This window comes from Notamacropus eugenii, chromosome 3, assembly GCF_028372415.1.
Source record: "Notamacropus eugenii isolate mMacEug1 chromosome 3, mMacEug1.pri_v2, whole genome shotgun sequence".
In the NCBI taxonomy this organism is placed as follows: domain Eukaryota; kingdom Metazoa; phylum Chordata; class Mammalia; order Diprotodontia; family Macropodidae; genus Notamacropus; species Notamacropus eugenii.
The window spans coordinates 309,001,834-309,027,069 of NC_092874.1; the positions used below are offsets into that span (position 1 = coordinate 309,001,834).

Consider the following 25,236-nt stretch of genomic DNA (forward strand, 5'->3'; position numbering starts at 1 on the left):
TTGGCATCTATCAATTAGAGAGCATTAGAATCCTTCATCTCGGGTCACCTTCAGCTCTAATTCCTGCAGCCTTGGTAAAGAGAAGTCCACCCTGGACTCAGCTCTGCCTGGGAGGCTCTCCAGCCCACCTACCCCGGGCCAGGCTAGGGGCCCAGAGTTGAACCTCCCTGGGTCTCTTCCTCCAGGAACTCTTAGATGAGCACCTCCTCCAAAGAGAATTCCCTTCCAAACTCCTATTTAATTTTTGCTCATTCTCATCCGGCAGAATATCTTTGACTGACTCTAGTCATTTCTTCTGTTTATTTTCTCTTTCTCATTTGATAAAGATCTCTTTAAAAGTCTTTATTACATGTTATGAGCTTGGGATACAAAGATCAAAAAAGGATACTGGCCTAGGCACTTATAGTGTAAAGGGGGAAAGAAGGGTATGTGGCAGACTAGTCAGCAGGGTATAAATGCGCCAGGCTCAGTGGGAAGGGAGAGACGGGAACCCAGCCTCGAGAGGCTCTCCTGGATCAGGGATCCTTTTCCATCATCTCGCTGCTTGAAGACTTTGGAGACCTGGGGGTGTACTCCAGGCATAGGGCCCAGCCAGGACAAAGGCCCAGAGGGGTCGTATATGAAGAAGCCAGTCCTAGGAATCTGCAGAGAGAACCAAGGAGTTGCGGCTGCTGCTGCCATGTGGGAATTACAGCCCAGGAGGGGCTGATAGAGCTTGAGCAAACTGATTCAGCCACAATTGAGTTCTAAACCATGGAACTCTTGGATATTTATCTTTGCAGGTATATAAATGACTTGATCAGGTTATATCTTGTGATGACTCAGACTCTGTTATGAATGCCTTTTCTGCCTTTGTGCATTTTCTCTTCAAACAAGTTCTAACAGTTTGCCAGTGTGTGCTTTAACACACTCCCCATCAATGCCATAGCTCTTTTCTCTGTTGTAAAAAAATATCTCCGTCTTTTGGGGAGACAGTGTCCTCAGAGGCCCAGTGGTCAGGCTTGGACATTACTCCTCAGCGGTCTCTTGGGCTCCTCACTCTTCCGTCCATCTCTCACAGCCACGAAACTAATTCCTCTTCCTAAGGACCTTGTGAGCCAGCCAGGCCACCCTTTAGCACCCCAGTGAAAGTCCTCTGGTGAGACCAGAGAGGCTTAGAAAAGTCATGAAGTTTTACAAACACCCAAGAGGCAGACCATACATGTATTTTATGGCTGATGATGCTGATGCGCCAATCAAGGAAATGACGTGCCTTGTGCTTGTGAGAGCTGCTATCTGAACCATCAGTCTCCTGACATCCAGAATAAAAGGAAATGATTTCCTTCTATTGGTTCACCTACAGAAACTTAATAGGGACTTTTCCTTCCTCTCATGGCACTCTACTAGGGCTGGGGCTTGGTGGTAGGAGCAGACTGTGGAATGAAGGCAAGAGCTAAATTCAGACTCAGGACAGGCACTTCCTGGGTGAGAGAGAATTGCTGCCTCATCCCCATTACTATAGGGAACTGCTAGAATGCTTGCTGGGCCTGGGGTCAGAAAGACCCGAGTTCAAATCTGGCCTCAGACACTTGCTAGCGGGGTTACCGGCCAAGTCATTTAACCTCTTTGTCTTCATTCACTGGAGAAGGAAATGGCAAACCATTCCATTGTCCTTGCCCAGAAAATCCTCTTGGACTGTATTGGCATGCTGTGATCCACAGGGCCACACAGAGTCAGATGTAACTGTAGAACTGAACAGCCACAAAGTTACCCTGAGCTGCACTGACTTTTAGGGAAGGCTCCCAGTCACACATGCCGGGTGTGTGCTGTGGAGGCATATCTGGTGGTCGCCCATGTTCTCTGGGGCTTTGTATGCAGAAAGAAGAAAAAGAGGCCATTTCTTTCATTTCTGAATAAGGGAGTATTCTCTAGAAATATGATTCTTTGGTTTAGGTTAAGTTTGCTGTTTGACAGCCAGTGAGTGGCCTCCAAATTTTGGGCCTTCAGCACCCTGGTCTGGAAATTGGAAATATTTGGAATAAAAGATGCTAAAAAGAAGTGGCCTTAGGTCCTCTTGGTTCTTGCTCAGCCGTAGGTGGATATGCCTTTTCCCTTCAAGGGTTTGGGAAGCCAAGACTCTGGGATCCCTGGGTACTCAGTGGGAGTCCCATCAGGTGGGTGAATTCACCTGACAGCCTTCTGAGTTGGAACGGCCATGTATCACCCCTCAAAGAATCCTGAAAGTTCTCAGACTGACCTTTGCCTGGCAAGGGGGATGATGTTTCCCTGGAGACCTTATGGCTGTGTCAAGGTTACTCCTTTGCTCCAAAGCTTTCAGTGGTTTCTTTGAGCTCTGGGATCAGTTAGCAAACATCTGTTCTGAGACTAAAACCCAGGCTTCTCAGCATGATGTTGATAGCTGAGGTTTGCTGAAGCAGATCTCACTCACTGGGTCCCAGGTCTGCCTGTGGCTGGAGGAAATTTACAGTTTCCACATTACGATGCTCTCTGATGTTTAATATTTTTATTTAATTGTACTTCAGCCCTGGCAGTAACTTCTAGAATTTTCCACTTCTGATGTCATATCTTTGTGAAGCAGGACTTTAGGGATTACTGTGATTAAAAACAAAACCAAGTACTAAGTGAAATCCATTGTAAAACAGGAAATGAGAATGGCTGAGTCTAGCCTGCAGGCACCCATGTGCTCTTAGTGATTGTGGTTAGTTAAGAATGAAATAAAAATAGGATTTTTTTAAATGGCTACTAAATTGTTAGGACAAGAAATGCTCAGTTTTTAGGCCTACTTATTTAATAAATGGAACTCTTTAGGATTTCTTTTGGCCTCGGGCATGGTGAAAACATTACTGAGTCTCCAAGGGTACTGTGAGTCTGGTTTAAGGCTTTCGACAACCTCCCTCCAAATCTGCCTTCCCAGCCCTTGTTCCCATGTTCCCCTTCTTGTACCCCAGCAACTTTGTGGCCCTAATTTGACTAGGAGAATTTCCTTTCCTCAGTGTTTGTCATCTGGCATCTTTCATTTACAGGAGCCTTTCCTGTCTCATTCCCTTTCCTGATCCCTGCTCCTTCTCCAGATCCCTCTCTTCCTCTGCAGCCCAGCTCATCCTTGCCTCTTACCTCTTCCATGAAGCTTTCCCTGTTTCCCTTGGTCATCAGTCCTTCAACAACCTGGGGGGTAGGAGGGTTCTGCCTAACACGTAGCACCTTATAGGACAGTATCTGATTAAGTGCCAAGACAATTTTTATTAGTCTGGGGAGACCTATGGCCTCCTCAACAAATAATACTTTCAGATACATAAAATAACATCCAAAGGATACCATTTTATGTTGAAATACAATTATTAAAATTTCCTTAAAAATGAAAAAAATTCAAAGACTCTAGGTTAAAAGAAAATAGACACTATTATGGGTTGAAGTTGTTGAGAAATGTCTTGGTAAAGACTGAAAGAAGGACAGAATTTGAATGGGAAAGAGTTCATAAGACTATATTTAAGAGGAACGTGGAGGTCAGCCAGATCTACTTCTTCATTTTATAGATAAGGACAGTGAGGCTTAGGGAGGGTCAGTGATTTGGCTTTCCAGAGGCCTCATTACCTACTCCTCCATCCCATCTCAGTCACACACTAGCATAGTCATAGCCTCAGTCACCCACAGTGTCCCACATCCCACCTCCAGATGTTCAAGAATCCCCAAATCTCCTCCTCCAGCCATGATTTATTGGCATCCAACTTCTCCCTCTGCCTTCCCTGGCCATCCATACTATGACCTCTAGTCTTTTGACCCCTCACTTGTTTCCCAGGCTGTTACCTGGGTGACACACTCTCCCCTTTTCTCCATCTTGGCCCTTTGGTGAGTCTCCTTGACACTATCTTCTTGTCCTGAACCATTAATCTCCTTATCACTTTGCCAGTTATGCCCAGCCAAGCCTCAGGAACCAAGCCTGGCACAACTCCCACTCTTTGTTCCCTACACATGTGCTGCTGCACAAAGATAGAGAGTAGCACACTAGTGTTCTGACTGGGTCCACCACAGATGGATGTTGCCTTCGCCGCTGCATGGCAGTCCTATCTGACCTCCTTCATCAACTCACTCTCAAACCTACCATGGCTTCCTCTGTCTCCATCCTCAGCTGAGAACATTGCCTCAGAAACACTTGAGGCCGTGTATTGTGAGCTCCCTCTTCTCTCCTCTTCCGCACTTCTGTCTCTTAGGTGCCCCCTGCCCCTCTCATCCTTCACCCTCGTCTCACATGATGAGGTGTTCTTACTCCTCTACCTGCTTGAGCATCCCCTTCCATCCCGTCTCCTCTTGTCATCTTCCTCTGTCACATTTTCAGTCTCTCCCTGCCTACTGGCACCTGGTCTCCTGCCTCCAGACATGCCCTTGCCTCCCTCCTCCTCCCCCAAACCCCTGTTTGATCCTTCCATCCCTGATGTCATCCTATTTCTCCTCTGTTCTTTGTGACTCATCTCCTTGAAAAGGCTCCTCCAATCAGTGCCTTCCTTTTCTGTCCTCTTGCTCTCTGTGCTGATGATCTCAGATCTACCTGGCCTGCCCCACCCTCTCTGCTGCCCTCCATTCTCATCTCCAGCTTCCTCTCAGACATCTCCATGTGGACGTTCCCTAGACATGTCACAGACAGACCTTGTTCTTGAGTTCTGTGAGCCCCTAGTCCCTTGGGGTCATCCTGCGTGGTGCAGCAACTGCTGTTGCCTCAGGATTTTCCTCCCCAAGCTCATCCCTCACTTCTTAAGTGGACCATGTCTCACACACACACACACACACACACACACACACACACACACACACACACACACCCCCATTCAGTAAACTCCAACGGCCCCTTATTACTCCAGAATGAAATGAAAAATCCTCTGGTTAGCCTCTAAAGCCTAACTGGCAGGCTGGAGGTAGTCTGTGATCCAGCTACATGGGTCTCCTGGTGGTTCCTCACACCTCACTCTGTCTCCTGTAACTTGGAGCATCATTTCTGGCTGTCCCTTCCTACTTGGAACGAACTCTCTCTGTGTCTCTCTCGGTCTCTGTCTCTCTGTGTCTCTATGTCTCTGTGTCTCTATGTCTCTGTGTCTCTCTCCCTCCCTCCCCCCTCTCCCCCTTCCCCCTCCCCCTCTTCCTCTCTCTCTCTCTCTCTCTCTCTCTCTCTCTCTCTCTCTCTCTCGTCCTCTGTACGTCCCAGCTGCCTTCAGGCCTCACATGCCAGCTTTCTCAGGAGATCTTTCCCAGTCCTCCCTGATCTTAGTGCCTTCACAGATTTCCCCAATCTTGTGTCTGTATTGCTTCTTTGTAAAGAGATGTCTGCCCCCAAAGACTGGGAGCTCCTAAGGGGGGGGGCAGGGATGGTCTTTTGCCTTTCTTTGTATGCTAGGACTTATCACTGAGCCTGGCACATAGTAGATGCTTAAATGAGTGCTAGAGGACTGATTGATTCTTCTTTATCTCTGTCCAAATCTTTCTCTTTCAAGGTTTCACCCAAGTACCACTTCTCGAAGCCATTGCTGATTTCCTTCCTTTCCTCCTCCCATCCTCCAGGCATTTTCTTCTCGGATTTTCCCAAAACCTGACGCTGGCATCATTTTTGAGAACCTAGAATCTCCTCCATACTTGAATGAGGCAATGGGGGAGGGGGTCATTAATGGTATGTGCTGAAAAATTTTTTTACAGCTATAAATGGCAGTGACATAGATATGTTTGGTTTCATTGATCATAGAGTTCACATTGAGGGCTGACAGGGATCCTCGAGGTCATCTAAGCTGTCCAAGAACATCCATGTTTCTGGCATTGTACTAGGCCACAGAGTAACTGGCCTGTGCCATAGGCTAGGCTTCCTCTCTCTTCTGCTGGCCATGTTTCTAGAGATACATTCATACTTCTTTGAGTTTCATTGTCAGTTTTGCAGTAAATTCTGTGACCAAACAAACATCAGTTATTTGTCATTTTTTACCTTTTGGAAACCATAAATCCAATGTTGTGTGGCCACTGTACTTTACAGAAAATTGAATCCATTTGTATATCCTTCATTTGCATGTCTAGCGGGGCCATTCTGAGGATTTCCTGGAGGCTTGGGGTGGCTTATGGTGATCTAAATCAGTCTACTCTTCCAGGGTGGCAGGCTCAGGGTAATAATAACTCTGCCTTCATTTAAACCTCTTCTGATCAGAAGAGCGACGGCCCTAACCGCAGAACAGAGTGCCTGGAGAGAAGGGTGGTGAGCGGGAGTTGGTGAGGTGCCTAAGTCTCTGCAAATGAAGGAGCTGGATTAAAACCTGCCAGCTTTAATGTTGTCTTTCTAAAATAACTTCAAACAGTGTCCATTTTGGAGAAGGGATGTCCTAGCCATTTTACCATGAGGCTTGTTGATCATTTTGTAAAAAGGCTTCCGGTACTGTTGTTGGCAGCAGGTTCTTCATGGAAAGCAGGCATGCAAGACCAAGAACCTTAGAAGAATGGGGAGGATCAGGCAGAGATGCACAGGCTGAAGGATGCTGAGGATGAGCCCATGGGGCTCCAGGTGCTTGTAGTGCCCAGGGCCAGGGGGTCAGCAGAGACACCGACTTGGGCAGAGAATCAGGTGCTGGTGAGTTGTCAGGAAGGAGCAACAATAAAGGCAGACACCTGAAAGCTAGCATTCCTTTAGCACTTTGCAGATGTCTCCCAGCAGCTCTTGTTCATCCTAAACTAGTTAAGGCCTGTATTAAGCATTTGCTGTGTGCCATGAACTGTGCTAAGCACCAGGAATACACATACAAGCAAAAAGAAAGTAAGTTTTGGCCTTCAAGCAGCTTCTACTCTAGGGGAGAAGAGGACTCAACAAAGAGAGCTAAAAATGGGGGCTCAGGAAGCAGCTCACCAAAGGCCCTTCCCCAAACATCTGGCCTTAGGAAATGTGATGATGCCATTTGTCGGATTTCTGGGGGAAGCCCAGAGTTACTCAGACTTCAGATATTTCCATCAGCTTTGTTGAGAATACAGTAGAGCAGAGTCAACCCTGAACAGACTTGAAAACTTGAGATAACCTGCCCAGCTGAGTTGAGGGCTTTGGCCAATTGCAAGAAGCAGCCAGAAACAACAGGATATTATTACTCCTTCCAGGTATTATGAGAGCTGGAATTTGGGGCCCCTGCCTTGCTGTGGGCTTGTTCCACCTCCTGGGATAAGGTGCATGTACATTATCTCCCTGGGATCAGATGGAGGTCAGAAGGGTGCAATCACTGGCCACTGCTTAGGTGTTCTCTCTCTTTCCAGAAAGTGGAATGTTTGAGTTTGGGTTTCTCTTCAATTTCTGTGGAAGCTCCTGCCTTTCTGGGGCACTCATTCTGGAATGTGCTGCTCCTTGCCCCTTCTCTGGAAGCCTTACAGTAGAACAAGTCTGACAGTCTGTGCCTCCAGTCACTGAAAGGAGAGAAAAGGCATGGTTTGTTTGTAAGGTTTGACTTTAGGGTCCTTCCTGTTTCTCTTTCTTCTTCCTCAGCTCTGCATCAGTTCAGAGAAGTTTTCCCAGGGTTCTTGTAATTCCTTCTGTTGGTCATTTCCTTGACACGAGGATCCTTCCTCTAACAATGCAAGTCCCCTGAAGACCCAGTCATATTCCATGTCCTCTTAATCTTTTTTGTTTAGATTTTATTCTGAACAGAGTAGCAACTGAAATGAGCATTTCCACCTCCAAAATAGAACAGAAAGAGGAGATCATACGTGTAACTGTGAAGCTATTCCATACCTACTGCTTGTCCTTTCTGCAGAGGCATTGTTCCTCAGGATAATGGCTTTTGGGTATTAGGATTGCAGGATTGAACCCATGACCACAGTAATGCCTTAGACAGAAATTGAGGTGTTTGGGGAGAAGGGCAGGTTTGGAAGAAAAGGTGCCGAGTTCTGTTTTGGACATGTTGACTTGAAGGTATCCAGGAGGCAGTTAGCAATGTAGGGCAGAAATTCAGGGTAGACATTGGCACTGACTGATTTGATTCCGGAGCCCTCTGCCTCAAGGCAGTGGGCTGGCTTTGTGCCTGAGACTGAATGTAGGGGTTCAGATTATGCGTCCAACACTTCTGGGCAAGTCCTTTAACCTGTTTCAGTCTTCATTTTCCCAAGTATAAAATGGGATTAGTCATTGTACCTACCCCCTGGATTGTCCAGGGGACTAGCTGAGATCATTTATGTAAAGTGCTTTACTACCAACATTTAAGTGTTAATCCTGGAGCAGACAATCCCTCCCCTTCAGGCTCTATGGGAATGGCTTTACTCACCCACCTCGATGGTAGAGAGATATTTGGAAGATAACTTGCCTTTTGGCTAGATTTGAAACCCTGGCAGCCTAGGGAGGAGTGCAGCATGGCTGGTCTGGGCATCCAGCTTCAGAGGAGATTCTGGGAGGAGCTGTGCACACTGGAGGGCATGACTGCCAAGGCTGCAGCCCCAGTGTCTGGGGCATGACCCAGGAAAGGCTAGCATGCAGCCGGTAGAACAGAGTGGTGGCAAAGAATGGGAAAGGGAGGACGCTTCTCAATGGTGGAGGGGTTGGGGGGGGGGGATGGCTAACCAGGAGCAGGCTGGCATTTTCCTGGGCCATAAGAAGTGACAAACATGCAAAATGCAGAGAAGCCTGGAATGCCAAGCCAGAAAGACACCAAACACAGTGACCATGGACATGGACATCCCCTCCTCCCCCATACATACACAGAATTAGGAAACTCAGAGTTAGGGTCATCCCTAGCCCCATGCAAGGGTGTCCACACTCAATGATGAATGCTGAATGCATCTGCTTTCTTTTTTGTCTTTAAACATCTTTGTGATCTGTGGGAAGAGGGAAGGGAGGGATACTCAGGAAACCAGGCTAATGTGAAAACACAAAGTAGGTCACTGAGGACTTATTAAGAGGTTGCCAGAGCTCTCAGATGCTCTTAGTGGGCAGAGTCCCCCTTCCAGCCAGTGAGATCAATACTTCTTTGTTCTTCGGACTTAGTGTAGCCTTGGAGTCGTTTTCTGTTTAGAAGAACACATGCCAAGTCAATCCAGTTTTGGGTGGGATGGCAGAGTGGGGGCATTTGAGGATTCCCATTATCACTGTCCTATCTGGCCTCATCTCCTACCTACCTGCCAGTGTTACTTAGTATCATTCCTTAGGACTGTGCCAAAGATTTTATGGTGTTGACATGATCAAAGCATTGTTGTCACTGGTCCATCAGCTTTTGTCAGCTTCCATATTGTAAAGTGATCTGTTTACCAGTGAGGGAGCCAAGACCAAAAGGGATTAATGACTTGCCTAGGGTCACACAGTAAATATGAGACAAGATTTGAACTCAGCTCTTCTGACTCCAGGTTCCAGGCCCTGCACCCTGCATCGTGTCCCCTAAATGAGAAATGCAGCTTTGATTCTGTTGTCATATTTCACAGGGAATGTAAGGTTTTAGAAGGGGAGAGAATTCTTAGGTTTTGATAATGTTTAATATAAAATTTTGGAATAATCTCTTTGTTCTCTTTGAAGTAAACTCAGAGAATGCCTTTTCCTATGTCAGCAAAAGCCAGCCAAGGCTGACTCTACACTCCTTAGGAGACCTTTAACCTAGGTCGTAATTTCTATTGAACTTTGTTTACCCTTTCCTATGTCAGTTATCTGTTTAGGGCAGGAAGCCTGCCACTTACTAGTGGTGGGATTTTCTTCTTTATCACCGAGACATGTGTTTACCCAGCTGGAATCCCAAGGCCTGACCAACATTACTTTGTTAATTGTCTTGTCTTACTAAATTTATGATTTGTTCAACTAGGAGAGTTCCATTCTCACGGTAAAATGTATATAAGCCAGAAGATTTCTGCACTGGGTAGCCAGAACATTTCTGGCTCCATAATGCATTATGTTACCGTTGTCTTTAATAGGGAATTGATTAATTAATTAATTAAATCATAAAATGTATGCATTTAGCCTGTTGCCTTTCTTTCAAAGTTTTCAGGTCAACAGTTTCTTGACACACTTTCCAATTAGAGGCTCAGTTCCTATGAATTTCTCTAACTCCAGAATTACGTGATCTGTGTTTCTTATTCCCTTGGCTTCTAGTATAATTCTATACTTAGAGCAGGGACTTAAGCAATGTTTGGCAGTTATAGGAATTTACAGACTTAAATATTATGAATGTGCAACTCCAAGAACATGAAAAAACCCAATTTCCCTATTGTTTAACACCAACAAATCCATTGGCTAAGAAATACACTGAAATTTAAAGTTATTTTCTAAACTTTGAAATATAATTTTACTTTAGAGGCGTAGAATTAGAATCTTTTCTCCTAATATTCTTAGTTCTCTTAAGGGTACGGCCATTCTTCTTGTTCAGGACTCGTGCTCTTAGAGTTATTCTTGGCTCTTCCCTTTCCCTCATTCTCCAACAAATCAATTCTGAGTGTTCAAAGTTTAGAGCTAGAAGGCTGCCACGTGGGCAGCGGATCAGGAAGACTGAAGTTCAAGTTCTGCCTCAGATACTTGGTAGCAAGTCACTTAAACTCTCTCAGCCTCCATTTCCTTATCAGTAAAATGGGGATAATAATAACACCTACCTTAGGTGAAGATCAAATGAGACCATATATGTAAAGTGCTCAGCAAACTTTTAGGTTCTGTGGGAACTGTTGGAGGGGGTCTTAGAGGCCAGCCAGTCATTTTACAGACAAGGAAACAGAGATGTTGAGTAACTTGTTGACAAATCTTGTCAGTTCTTTTGGATCAGCAAATGATTTTTCTGAGCTACTTTCCATCCAGAGATTTCTATACATCAACTCTTTGGAGCTTCACCAAGGGAGCCCAGGGGGATACATACATAGCATGTGGTCTTTTAAAATAGAGTAGATTTTGTTGGTATCTTTTGGATTTCCATTTCCTAAATTTTCCGCTGTATCCTTCTCTTTTCCCTTCTCAGAGAACCATGCCTTTTAACAAAGAAAAAGGAATAAGAAAAAGAACTTTAGTAAAACCAACCTATACATCTGAGATATCTGACATTTGCCCTGGACCCCTGTGAACCCTGAGGTCATCTCCCAAGGGAGCAGGTCACAGCAGTCGGTTTTACTTGCTGTTCTTTCTACTTTGGAAACATTCCTTTTGGGTTGTTTTATTTTTTCTTCTTCCAAATGGACTGAGCTTCATTGTAGTAATTGTCTATATTACTGAGTTGGTTCTGCTCGAGTCACCTTGCATCAGTTCGGACAACTTTGCCAGACTTCTCTGTGTTCATCATGTTGTTTCTTATGGCACAGGAACTTTCCACTACACTCTTGTACTAGAATGTGTGTGGCCATCGCCTTGCTCCCACTTCTGCGCTGTCACAAAGACTGATGGAATAAATGTTTGGGATTATATGGAGTTTCAGAGGATATGACTAGTACTGGAATCAAAGGGCAAGGACATCTTAGCCTCTCAGAATTGCAGATTGCATTCCAGCCTGGTTTTAGAACCCAACAGCCATGCATCGTGAGCCTAGCTTCCCACAACTCCTCTGGCATTGACTGTTCCCAGCTTAGGTCATCTCTACCAATAAGTTGGGCCGGAAGTGGAACCTCAGGGTTCTGATTTTCATTTCTTCTATGATCAGTTAGTGATTTGGAGTATTCTCTTATGTGGTTTTTAGTAGTATGTTATTCCTCTTTTGAAAATCATTTGTTCCTGTCCTTTGACCTCTTTGGGGAATGACGTGTGTGTGTGTGTGTGTGTGTCTGTCTGTCTGTCTGTCTTCACTTGACAGATGATGCAGCTGAGGACCAGAGAGCTCAGATGATTTGCCTCTTGTCAGAAGCCAGATTCTGAAGCAGGCCTCCCCTAGACCCTCTGGGCCCAGCTGCTAGCATTCATATTCATGTGGTAAACACTGTTGTTCTTAGAGCCGATGGGAGAAGGGAGGCTGGGAAATCCTTAAAACCATTCCAGTATTCCCAGAGAGTTTATTGTGTTTTTGGAGAAGGAAAAGGCACCAAGACCTGCCATTCTCCCTAATCTCTCAGTATTGCCCATAACTGTTTGTCAGCAGTATACTTAAGTTCCTTTACTCTCCATTCATTGAGATTGAAGTTGTCAGAGCCTAGAGTAGTAGAGTTGTTTAATTGAAACCTCTTATCAGACCAGCTGAAACACGACGTTGGAACCTTGCTTTCTAGTGTCTGCCCTCTGCCTTAAGCAGCAAGCCCAAAGAAGATGGGGAGAGATTTGGGGATAAATGGGAAGGCTTAGGGGTAAAGAAGATCTTGAAAGGGCCCAGCAGAACAGGAGGGCAAAGGTGAGGAAGGGGTTGTCAAGGGCAGGGCTAAGAGTGGAGAGAGAAGATGTGCCTTCCGACAGAATCATAGGGACCAAGAGAACTGCAGGTGAGATCTCTGTAGGCACAAACCAGGGAAATCATCCCCATGACTTAGGGCTCACAGTCTGTGGAGCAGAAGACGGGAACATGGAAGGAAATGGCGATCTGCAAGTCACTTGGTGAAGGGAGCCACCAATTCTGGGCAGGTTCCAGTGGTAGCCAGGGACTTTTCTGTCCCCTTCTGCCAAAACTCTCAGGAGGCAGGGTACTGTGACAAAGGCTGCCGCTCTTCTCAGGTAGGCCTCTTTTGCCTTTATCTGTACTGCAATCCCAGGAGGCCTGAGTGATTGCCTGGGGGCAGAGTTGATTGGACTGTGTGACTTTGGAGGTGACTTTCATTTCTGTGGTTTTATGATTTTTAAGTAACTCTGAGTGGGCCTTTAAAGGGGAAAGTTAGTCAGAGAGGGTGCAGTAGAGATGGAAAGACAAGATCAGACTTGGCAAATGAATGGGGTGGGGGGAGAGGAGAGGCGATTCTGAGGTTTTGTGTCTCTTCTGCCTCACTAAAAAGTCCTGCTTGTGCTAAGGCAGAAGTCTGATTGGGTCGCCCCAGCCCTGTGTGATTTAGAGCCTGCCTCTGTCCTGACATTGCAGAGACTCCGCAGTCTCACACCACTGGCCTTAACAGCATGCTCACAACCCTGGGAAATGGATGCTTCATCTTCCCTCCATGCTCATTTCTGGACCTTTCCGTGGGCCATCCCCCAAACCTGCAGGGCTGTGCTTCCTCTCTTCCTCTCTGGTACCAATGGGTCTGTGCGCTCAGGCCCTGAAGCCCTGGACAGTCCTCAGAGCTGCTTCTTCTTAATCTCCTCTGCAAATTCCATCTTTCCTCCTTAGATTTTTCTAAATGGATGCCCTCTGAGCACAGGGCTTTTCAGGAAAAGACCAATAACGTTCTTCCTTGAGCTCTGATTTCCAAATAATCAGCTTAGGTATTAACCTTCAGAGCAGGAGGTGTGTGCTTGGGTTTGACTTCTTGTGTTTCAAGCTCTGCCCATCTAGGGCATTTTCTTTCTCAGTCCTGCCAAGGAATAGAAAGCTTATTAACGAGTCATCATATTGTTAACTGTCACAAAGATTAAAGTGGGGCACATGCCTTATTGTTTGCTTCTAATATTTTATGAATGAAAACTAGAACATTAACTTTTTTTCTCTTTTGATTGTGCTGATAAACTTCTCCCTTTAACATTGGCTTTTCTTACTGTTTTCCTGTCTTCTCAGATACTTGTTCAGTTCCTGTTTCTGAGATTATCACTGTAGAAGAAACAGAAATTGATGAGAAGCACTATCATAGTGGAAAATGGCAAAAAATGGCAAAGCCTTATGCTTTCACAGGTAATGATGCAGCAGTTCCAAGGCTTGTGGGATGCTGGAACCGCCCCCTGCTTCTCTGATAGATGTACAGACTATTGAAGGGAGGTTGGGGCAGGCTTGGGTCAGGCCGGGTTAGACTAGCTCAGTGTCCTGTGGGTTATTTTCCCTAAAACTTTCCAGTATGAGTTCTTTGCCCCTCTCTCTTTCTTTTGCATAATTTTATAAGAAAGCATTTCTCCTTTGGCTATTAATGCACCCCATTTATTATGAGCATCATGTAGCTTAAGATATTGGACATCTTGATCAGTCATCATGAATGCACCAGGCCCCTGAGGCTCACCCACTTGGAACTGATGAATGTGTTTCTTTTTGTAGTGTACTATGTAAAGAGAGCGCGGCGTCACCGCTGGCGGTGCAGTCATGTGACTTTCTGGTGCTCGGATGAGACTCTCTGTAACCAGTGGATACAAACGCTCAAAGAGTTGCTTGAGAAGCTGAGTAAGTTTCTTGCATCTAAATGAGTGAAAAAGAGAGGAGTTAATTATTGCCTCACTAATTTTTCCTCAGTAAGTCTTTCTTTGCCCTTCCTCCCTTCCTTGAAATCTGTCCTTAGCTTGATTTCCATCAAACTAGTTGAAGTCATTGTTCAGGAAACCCTGACTTACTGGAGCATCCGTCCCTCTCCAGGCCATGCTTGGGGTCTGGACAGACTCTAGGGGAGGAGATGCATGGCAGGCAGGCCCCTTCCCAGGCTGCCAGCTGGTCTGCAGATTATTTTCTGGTGATTTGCAGTTTCATGAGAAAAATGAATGAGCTGGGAGGCTTGTTCAGGCACGTTGGCATCATGATACTGCAGGGCCTGTGCGTTTCATGGTCTTGCCCCATAAGGACCACCAGCCTTCTTTCCATCCTTGCCTATAGCATGAGGAACCATATTCAAGAAGGCCCCTTCCAGTTGGTTTTTTACCGTTTCCTTCTGGACCTCAGCCTCTGAGCCTTTACAGCTTTATTTTTCCTGCCCATCCCTCCCTTCATTTATTCCCAGGCACTTCACCCTTTTCTGGGTTTAGTGACCACTTCCCTGCCCTCCCCCCCATTCTGTAGTTATTTAACATTTGCTTTTGACCTTTTAGAGCAGGCTAAGGACATCATTCTGTGCATACTGATTTGAAGAGACACGAGGAGACTCTTACATCTCGTTTTCATAAGCCATTAGTAACATTAGCACTTTCTAAAGACAAAGATCTATCTTTGTGGGTAGTGGAAGGCTTCACTGACTTACTTTGACAAATATTTACTTAAAATGTACAAGTTGCTTGGGGAGTTAATAAACTTAGATAAGACTCGGTTCTTTTCCTTAGGGTATATGATATCTAGTAGGGGTAAAATACAATAGAAGAAACTGCAATGTATGCAATTAATATTAAATCATTACATCAGAATAACAAAAGAGACTGTGAAATAAGGTCTCAGGAAGGTTACCAGCGTGAGAATTTGGGGTTGCCCTTCTCTTCCTAGAACAGGTAGCATTTGAGTTGAATTTTAAAGAATAAGTAGGAATTTCTCAGGTAAAATAGAAGGGGAAGGTATTCTAGGCATAGGAAGCAGTAGGAGTAAATGCATGGAGTTAGGGGATTTTAGAGTATGTTCAGGGAACTGGCGGATTAACTTTGAGATTATATGGAGGTAAAGTAATAAGAGACTCGATTTGTAAAGGAGTTCCAGACTGTGGAGGGCTTGCAGCACCAGCCAAAAGATCCTGAGCTCTACACTTCTGATGTCCAGATCTATGTAGCGGGTGGGAAGGCTGGGTTGGATAGTCAGATCAAGTTAACATGCATTTATTAGATGCCCCATATGTTCTCGGCACTTTGCTGGGCCTTGGGGGTCCAGAGAAGGGCAAAACACAGACCCTGCCCTCTAGGAACTCTGTCTGATGGGGGAGACAATGTGCAAACAGCTATGTGCAAACAAGACCCAGGAAAGGGACCAGCAGAAGGTGGAATTTTAAGGGTCTTGAGGGGAGCCAGGAGGTGGAGATGAGGTGGGAGAGAATCCTAGCATGGGGGATGCTCGGAGTTGGGAGATGGCACATCATGTGTGAAGGACACCCAGGAGGCCAGTGTCCCTGGATCCTAGGGTTTGAGGAAGGTGTAAGACTGGAGGAGCAGCATGGTCCTGTTATAAAAGGCGTTTATAGCCTCCAGACAGTCACTGGAGGGAGCCACTGGACTTTATGGAGTGGAGGAGGGGACAGGGATGGCTGGGGGAGTGACCGGGTCAAATTATGGCTTTAGACAGATTTCTGACAGCCAACTGAAGGATGGACTGCAGTAAATAGAGATTGGAGGCAGAGAAAGCAGCTGGGAAAAGCTGTTAGAGTAGTCCAGGTGTCAGAGGCTGAGGGCCTGCAGCAGAGTGACAGCAGTGTCAGGAAAGATGCTGCAGAGGTGAAATGGATGCATCTTGGCACCATATTGGATATGGGGAGTGGGAGAGAGAAAAGTCCAGACCCACTCCTATGTTGGGAGCCTGAGGGACTGGAAGGATGGGGTTGCCCTCTATACTAATAGGAAAGGTAGGAGTGAGGAGGATCCAGGGGGAAAGAGAGTGAGTCCTGTTTTGGACATACTGAGTTTAAAATGTGTGCAGGACATCTGAGATGTCCAAGAGGCAGTTGGTGATGGGGGACTGGAGTTCAGCAAACTGACCAAGCCTGGAGAATGCAGATGAAGAAGAAACCGTTGGATTTGGTGATTGTGGGTAACATGACAGCAGGTTTGAGAGTGCTTCTTAGGACACTAGTTGTTTCAGTGAACATTTACTGAGTACCTACTCCACACTACTCTGATGGAATGCAAAGACAAGGAAAGGCCTTTCCCTCAGAGAACTTAGGTTGTTAGATCCACTGTGTACATGGGCTAATCAACACAAAGTGATTTGAGGAAGGAGAGCAGGAATAATGAGGTGGGATGGGGTTAAGAAAGGCTTCTCAAGAGCTGGCAGCTGAAGTGAACTTCAGGGGAAAAATGAATTCAGGCAAGTAAAGTTTAGTCTGTGATTCCCGTTCGATACTTGTGCTGAGACTTGGGCATACAAATACAGATGAAAAGAAAGTTCCTGTCCTTGTGGAGCTTATGTTCTAAGAGAGAAGACCACACATGAATGGGAGCTGCATAGGGTGGAGGGGCCAAAGCTGCAGAAGCACCACCAAGAGGGGAATGAGGCATGACCAACCCAGACCCTAAAACAGAGGCCCTGCCGGGGAGCTCACCAGAGGGAGAAGGGAACTGCCCTGTCTCAGAGGGATGTCCCAGTCTGAGAAGGCCCCAGGGTAAGGAGGCAGCAGAGTCACTGAGGCAAAGTCCAGAGAGCTAGATGCAGACCCAGAAGGGGAATAAAGCCTGGTCAGCATAGAGGCCCAGATGGGAGAATGGCAGTGGTTCATGCCCTGGTCATGCCAACTTGTCTATTGGGATGGAAACACATTGTGTTTCCTCCCTGGATTTCTTGGTCCCATTTTCTGTGCCACTCTTGCTAGGTCTTGTACTGGAGTAATTGTGAAGGAATCTGAGCTGCACCCCTTCCTCCTACTCCTCCACCATCTTGGGTCATCTTCTCCAAAACGATGAAGCGGGTGGATTATGGAGCATTCTAAAAGGCTCCGTGTAGAGACTTTTGGCACATGGGACAAGTCTTGAAGGAACTGAGGGATCCTGAAGGGAGAGGTGAGGAGTGACAGCAGCTCAGGTGGGGGACAATGAAAGACAAGGCCATGAGGAGGCATCTCTGAGGCTGAAATGGGGCGCCCATGAAAGGTCAGCTAGAGCTAGATGGCATTGGGTGGTGAGTGCCCAGTGGAGGCATTTGTGTCCTTGGGGGCTTTGGAGCAGGCTAGGCTTTAGGGAAATGTGTTAGGCCCCTCTGGGGAGGAGACTGGAGTGAGCCATTGCTCCCCTGCCTGTTCTTGGGCTTATTGGCTTCTGCTCAGCCTGCTCTGCCTCAGTGCCTCCAAGTTTCCACAGACATCTCTGCATTCCTTTTAGCACAGTGATGCTCCCTTATCTTCACACACCTTGACTTGGTTAGCCATTCCCCAAAAGAGCCTCATAGACTTTGAAAAGTGCCATTAGTTCTGTGTGATTTAAAAGCTTGAGTTTTTAAATTGCTTAAGTAAAGTTTTTTGTCCCCTTTTTCATTTGCTCTCATCTTAAATTGCTTCCATTTTTGTCAGTGTGCTTTCTTCCTCACATCTTTGGTTCCACAGTCCTTTCGCTTATAACTTTTTAATCACATTTTTTTTTTGTTGCAAGTTCTATGCATGGACCTTGAGTGAACGAAACAGTTATTTAAGAAGAACCTGCAGTTTCCCTCCAAATAGTGGGTGGAAAGGACGCCTGACAGATGGTGACCATCGTTTGTCTTTTCTCCTTTTGCTTCTTTTCTTATTCCCCATTCTTTATTCCATTTCTTTTTCTTTTTTCAATTGCGCCTGCCCTGGGGAGGCAGACATTGCACTCAGCATCTAAGGGGAGCCCAGAGAGGAGGGCTGGCCTGTAGTATGAGAGCTGAAGCTGAACACAGGAATCCTTGGGTTCAGATCAGGTCTTACTTTTGACCCTAGGCCAGTCACTTCCCCACTCAGGGCCTACAGGTAACTCCAGAGCAGTGACTGCTCTTCTCACCTCTTTATCAGGCACTCAGTCTGTGGAGGAGGCTCTCACATGACAAAGATGGCACTCCTCCTGTTTAAAAGACTTAAAAAATAGTGTTTCAGAAAAAGCAACATCACACTTCTGAAATCATTATGACGTCTGTTTTCTGAATTCCTCTCTTATCTCCGTCCACGTTGTTGTTTACCCACGGTGATTTAGATCTTCTTTTCTTCCTGTAGCATGTAGACCAAAGCACTTACTTGTGTATATTAATCCCTTTGGAGGAAAAAGACAAGGCAAGAGAATATATGAACAGAAAGTCGAGCCGCTGTTTAATCTCGCTTCTGTCACTACTGATGTCATTGGTAAGATTCATCTTTATCTTTTACTAGATTCAGCGGAGCATGTTATAAACGTAAATGTTTGCTCATAGGTGGCTTTGTTGCGTGGCGTGGTGAATGGTAAAAGCCTCCAAGAAAACTTGCGGTCTGTGTCATCTCCCTGGGACTGACCCTTCCAGCGAGAAAACATTCAGGAGACTTTGTGCAGACCTTTGGAGTGTGCTGTGAAAATGGGAGTTCTTCTTACTCAGTTCAGTTTATTAAGTGCCTAACATGTGCCCAGACACTCTGCTAAATGCTGGGCTGACAAAGAGCAGCAAAGCAGCTTTACAAGATGATTATTTAAACAGAATAGGAGAGGTTTAATTTCTCACAATTCTGTGGATAAAAAAACCAGGGTAAAGGATGCAGCTGGTGAGACCTTGGCTTCATGAGACCAAGGAATGCTGTCCAGAGCTAGAAGGAGCCTCAAAGGTGACTGGAGTTCAGGTTGTGCTGGGCTATGAGGCCCTCTCTGTTTGAAGGCTCCTGGGGACGGGCACTGCCTGTCTCTTGCAACAGCCTTAGGGAACCTTGAGTGGTGAAGACTTTTTTCTTTCTCAGTCCTGTCTCATGCTGTGCCTTCTGAGGCTGAGCAGAAGAACTTGAATCCCTCCATGTTCCACCGGACAGCCTTCTAATGACCAAAGGACCATGTGGAGGCCTCAGATTTCCTGAGTCCTCTCCAGACCCAAGAGGAAGAGTTCTCTCAGTTGGCCTGTTGTATGAACTCCTTGTCTTCTGCCACCCTGTTTATCTTACTTTTAGAAGATGCTCCACATTGTCATTATCTTTAGAACTGAACACAGTGTCCTAGATGTAGCCTCACTAGAGCTGAATGTAGCACAACGATTCACCCTATTCTCTGGCCACTCTGCTGAGAACACAGTGGCCAAGTTGCCCTGCTGAGCCAGTGATAGCAACTCCCTGAAAGCTCTGGCCACACCTTCTCTGCCTTTCCTGTGCATTTATTTTGGGGAGCTTGACTTCAATACTTTGTATTCTCACTGTTAAGCTTCGTGTTCTGTTCAGCCCTTGGTTCTGGCCTTTGGACGGCTTTCCAGGTGTCACCTCTGTTGTTGAAGTATTAATTCTCCATTTGATCTGGTCAGTATTTATGAAGTACCTAGTATGTGTAAGACAGGATGCTGGTGATAAAGAAGCAGAAATGAAACAGTGCCTTCCCTTCTGCTAGGGTTTAGATCAGCCTAATCCAGTTTGAAGAAGAAGACATCAGTGGTGGTCATGGCATGGCCTCCAGGAGAAGGGAGCATGTCCCTGGCATGTGCCAAGGTCAGGGATCAATAAGCAGACCACTTTTTCTGGGGCATACAATAAGAGAAGGGGAGTAATGTGATATAGACTGAAGAAGGAGGCTGGAGCCAGATTGTAAAGGGATTACAGTGTTCCCCAGCATCCACATTGGCTGCCATTTGAAGGAGCACCCAGCCCTCCCTTCACGTTCACATCATTGACAAAAATGTGGACCAGCTCAAGGTCAAGGACATAGCCCTTCATTCCAAACTGACATTGAGCCATTAGTATCAAGTCTTTGGTCCAATCATTCTATCAGCTTCAAAGCCCTCTAACCATAGGATCATGTAGCCCACCCTTCTCTGTCTCATTTACATGCAAAGCATGAAACCTGTCAAATGTGGTCCTGAACACCTGTGTCTGGCAGCATTCTCTGGATATAATTTGTCAAGAATGGAAATGAAGGGAGTGATTGTAGGTCTTTCCAGAGAGCGGATGCTCACAAGAAAGAACTGGTTGGTGTTTAGGAGGAAACAGAGGAAAGGATTCATTTCTTTAGAGGAGGAAGTATATAAAGAAAAAGACTAGAAAGGATTCCACAGAATCATGGCCTCACCTTCCCCACCATTGGGAAGCTCCAAACTTTGGAACAATCAGCTCTTTGTGATGCCCAAGTGAATCCTCTCCCTCGGTGCCGCGGCAGTCCCACCAGCATGGGTCCTCCTTTCAGCCCTTCTTGTCCTGGGACGCTTTTCTTCACATCCCTGCTGTGTGCCAGAAACCTCCCACTCCCACTCTTTGAGGTGCCCGAAAAGCAGCAGAATGTGCAGTCTCCCCATCAGCATCTGCAAACTTGCCCTCTGCTCTGTGGCCACCCATTGCCCTATCTGGCCAGACAGTCCTGAGAACAACTTTTCTCTGACTTCTCCCCTTCATGTCTTCCTTGTAACATCAGGTAGTCTGCTCCTACCCACCATGCCTTCTGCTTGCTTTCTCTCTTTCTTTCTTTCTTTCTTTCTTTCTTTCTTTCTTTCTTTCTTTCTTTCTTTCTTTCTTTCTTTCTTTCTTCCTTCCTTCCTTCCTTCCTTCCTTCCTTCCTTCCTTCCTTCCTTCCTTCCTTCCTTCCTTCCTTCCTTTCTTTCTTTCTTTCTTTCTTCCTTTCTTTCTTTCTTTCTTTCATACTTCATTTTTATTTATTTATTTAATTTATTTTTTTAACTTTTCAACATTCATTTCCACAACATTTTGGGTTCCAAATTTCTCCCCATTTCTTCCCTCCCCCCACCCCAAAATGCCTAGCATTCTAATTGCCCCTATCACCAGTCTACCCTCTCTTCTAACATCCCTCCCTTCCCTTATCCCCAGCTTCTCTTTTGTCTTGTAGGGCAAGAAAACTTTCTATACCTCATTACCTGTATTTCTATTTCCTAGTTGCAAGAACAGTACTCAACAGTTGTTCCTAAAACTTTGAGTTCCAATTTCTCCCCATCCCTCCCTCCCCACCCCTTCCTTTTGTAAGGCAGGCAATTCAATATAGGCCATATCTGTGTAGTTTTGCAAATGACTTCTATAATAGTCATGTTGTGTAAGACTAACTATAATTCCCTCCATCCTATCCTGCCCCCCATTGCTTCTATTCTCTCTTTTGATCCTGTCCCTCTCCAAGAGTGCTCCCTCATCCCACTGCCCTCCCTTCCATCATCCCCCCACCCTGTTTATCCCCTTCTCCCCCACTTTCCTGTATTATAAGATAGGTTTTCATACCAAAATGAGTGTGCATTTTATTCCTTCCTTTAGTGACATGTGATGAGAGTAAGCTTCATGTTTTTTCTCTTATCTCCCCTCTTTTTCCCTACACTGAAAAGTCTTTTGCTTGCCTCTTTTATGAGAGATAATTTGCCCCATTCCATTTTTCCCTTTCTCCTCCCAATATATTTCTCTCTCTGGTGTGTGTGTGTGTGTGTGTGTGTGTGTGTGTGTGTGTGTGTATTGTCTTTCCATGTAGGAATGTAAACAGTTCAACTTTTGTAAGTCCTTTATGACTTCTCTTTGCTGTTTACCTTTTCATGCTTCTCTTGATTCTTGTATTTGAAGGTCAGATTTTCTTTTCAGCTCTGGTCTTTTCATCAAGAATGCTTGAAAGTCCTCTATTTCATTGAAAGACCATTTTTTCCCCTGAAGTATTCCTCAGCTTTATTTCGTTGGTAACTGTGTTGTTTCATGACTCATGGCCATCTAGCATCATGAAAGATTATTGGTGTTAAAATATAAATTTTTGGTTTTTTTAGAGAGAAATATGGTTTGATTTAAGAGCATTGTTTTAATTCCCCAAAGCAATCCCTCCTGCAATCTCCCTCCTGTTTAATTTTGGAAGTTGCTCTTTTCCCATACTTCCTATCTGTCCAAGATAAAGGTATCTGTAAGTCCATTCATGGACATAACACTGTGTGCATGCTAGGTGTTCATCCTTGATTGGAAATTAAAAGTTAAAGGATTGCCACCCTGCACCTTTTCACCGTCACCTACAGTGTAATGTTGTAAAGAGTGCTGGGTGGACCTGTCACCCCACAGCTGCCTTATCTTTGACCCCTGGCCTCCTGGAGACTCTCTGAAAACATCCTGGGGCGAGCTCTCTCTGCCGGCGCTGCCTGACTAGGATTCCTCTCAGGGAAAAGCCTTTGCCCCACAGAAGGGGCAGAAGAGCCGTTTTTTCCTCGTAGTTTAGTTTTGACCTTTTCAGAAACAATGATCTTTGTGTTTTGTGGTTTACTTACAAGTTTTCCTAAGCCGAGTATTGAAGAATAAATCTTTCTAACTACTACTGTTGCCGAAGATGCCACTTACTGCTGTTGGCGGTGTAATATGTAGCCAGATTCTAAAGTGTTGTTTCCTTGTTTTTATTTAAATACCATAAAATGGTATTTTATGGCTGATTATTTCTCATGAGAACTTAACTATAAATTACATGCTTATTCTCCACAGTTACTGAACATGCTAACCATGCCATGGACAGTTTATTTGAAATTAACATTGAGAAATATGATGGGTAAGTAAGGTTTCTTGTCTCTTGATGTTTAAAAAAGTATATCCCAGAAACATGGAATAAATTACTCATTGTCTTTTACCCATCATTTCACTTTGTGATTCCTTTTCGTGAGGCAGTGATGGGATGGGTGGAGATTAGGGGCTGTCCCTGCCTAGGAGGGCCCTGCTTCCTGTCCTTCTGTTTCTGCTTTTGTGTTTCTCATCTGAGACTCCATGACTGCTCCCTGCCTCCAAACTGTAAGTGAGGAGTTCTCACAGATAGAGAAGGTGTGAAGTGCGTGCTTCATTATTCCCACAATATTGACAGAGCGAATCTTCTTAGGGCAGTAGCAGGGTGACTGCGGGATCAGGGGCCTGTGACACTTGGTTCCTAGGTGAGCTTAAGTGATTCACTTCCTCTCTGTGGGCCTTGGTTTCCTCATCTATATGGTGAGGTGATTGGCCTAGGTGACCTCAGGGGCCCCTTCCTGCTCTAAATCTGTGATCTCAAGTTGTTTTACAGTTTCTGTTCGTCAGAAGTTTGCAGTCAAATAGAGTGTGCGTGTGTGTGAGTGTGTGTGTGTGTGTGTGTGTGAGATAAAGGGAACCAGCTCACTCAGTGGTGGAAGGAAGCCCAGGAACCCTGGGAGCAGTATGGGCAGTCAGTGTTTACTGTGGGAGTTGGACCAGTCAGGGACGAGGTAACCCTGGAATTGGACCTCAGAGGATGTCGGCTTCCTAATGGGTAGATGGGTGATGGAAGAAGGAAAAAGTCCACATGTGTCCCTGGCAGAAGTGACCTGAGCAAAGGCCCAAAGCCCTACGAAGGGGATAGTCAGGCTGGCATGGCTGCTGTAGAGGGGTGGGAGAGGCTAGTCAGGGCTAGTTTGTGGAGGACCTGGAATTAGTGTATCCTGCCTCTTTGAGAATGATTGACTGTTTTTACACCCATGCTATTCTCCTGTATTCTCTACTTTCCTGACTGTTTTTACACCCATGCTATTCTCCTGTATTCTCCACTTTCCTACAGAATTGTCTGTGTTGGTGGAGATGGCATGTTCAGTGAGGTATTACATGGCCTCATTGGAAGGACACAGAAGGATTGTGGTATTGACCAGAATAACCCCAAAGCTTCATTAGTCCAGTGCAGTCTAAGAATTGGGATAATCCCTGCAGGTAAGCAAGCAAAGTGTGCCAAAGGTGTGTTTTAACATTATATTTCACACGAGAGGAACATTACTCTTCACTTAATTCTGTAGGAATTCAGTGAAAGCTCAGTTAGCTCCAAAAAGAACATCATTGGGTTTCCTTTCATGATTTATTGATTCATTATTCACTTCATGATATAAACAAATTTTTATTGCCACCAAGCTATTGGATAGATGTCCTTTCTGAGAAAGAATTTGATATCAACAAAATTAATATCAAAATGTCTTTCTTAAGGAACTCTGGACTGGTGACATGATGGAGACCTGTATCTGCTGTTACCTGTGTTCCACTGACTGCCTTTGTCCCCAATTTATTTGTCTTTACATTTGTTCTTGCCTGTGTTGTTATTGTGTTTGTCCTTCGTTCTCAAAGAGGACTATGACATCAAGATGATGACGTGACTTGCAGTTGACTTTGAGTGAAGAAGAGCTGTGCAGGTGACCAGCCTCACTTTCTCCTCCTGAGCCATCGGGGTCCAGTGGCCTGATATTCATCAGGATAGCTGGAAAAGGCCCAGGATGCCTGGCCCTTACAGGCCTTATCACATTCTTATCTGATCACATTCTCACTTTGAGTGAGATACACTCATTCAGTGATATATTTTTACAGTGACACCTTGTTAAACTTAGCCTCTTGGAAGTGTTCTGCGTACTTCATTATCCAGTTATTTAGATAACTTAAGCTTACCCCAAAAGGCCCAAATTGCATTTTCACCATTTTTTGTTGAAGATCTTATGAAATGTAGCATATGCTTTGTCTTCCCAGTCAAAGCATTTGCGAGATACAGCCAAGGATTTCCTTCTCTAAGTAACAATGCCCAGAGAAGGAACTTTCTCATGGTATTGGATTTATCCAACTCCAATGTGAGCCAGCAGGGAATGGGAGGTTCGAGGGCCTGGAGTCAGTGCCTGTAAGCCACCCAAACACCTTGGTTGGGGGCTGGTGTTAGAACCAGCTGTGCTGCTTCCAGGAGAGGAGGAGTTACTTTTTTTTTAAATTAAATTTATTTATTTAACTTTTAACATTCATTTTCACAAAATTTTGGGCTCC

At 45.3% G+C, this 25,236-nt stretch overlaps 1 protein-coding gene across 2 annotated transcripts in view; it reads left to right on the forward strand.

Annotated features, from left to right (window-relative positions):
• The window catches only part of CERK (ceramide kinase), a 56,196-nt gene that overhangs the window by 3,860 nt on the left and 27,100 nt on the right, over positions 1-25,236 (forward strand). For both annotated transcript variants that reach the window (XM_072596565.1, XM_072596566.1), the window contains exons 2-6: positions 13,572-13,685; positions 14,040-14,162; positions 18,559-18,684; positions 22,936-22,999; positions 24,008-24,153. In XM_072596565.1, the coding sequence (XP_072452666.1) occupies positions 13,572-13,685; positions 14,040-14,162; positions 18,559-18,684; positions 22,936-22,999; positions 24,008-24,153 (573 nt within the window). The remainder of the gene's footprint in view (positions 1-13,571; positions 13,686-14,039; positions 14,163-18,558; positions 18,685-22,935; positions 23,000-24,007; positions 24,154-25,236) is intronic.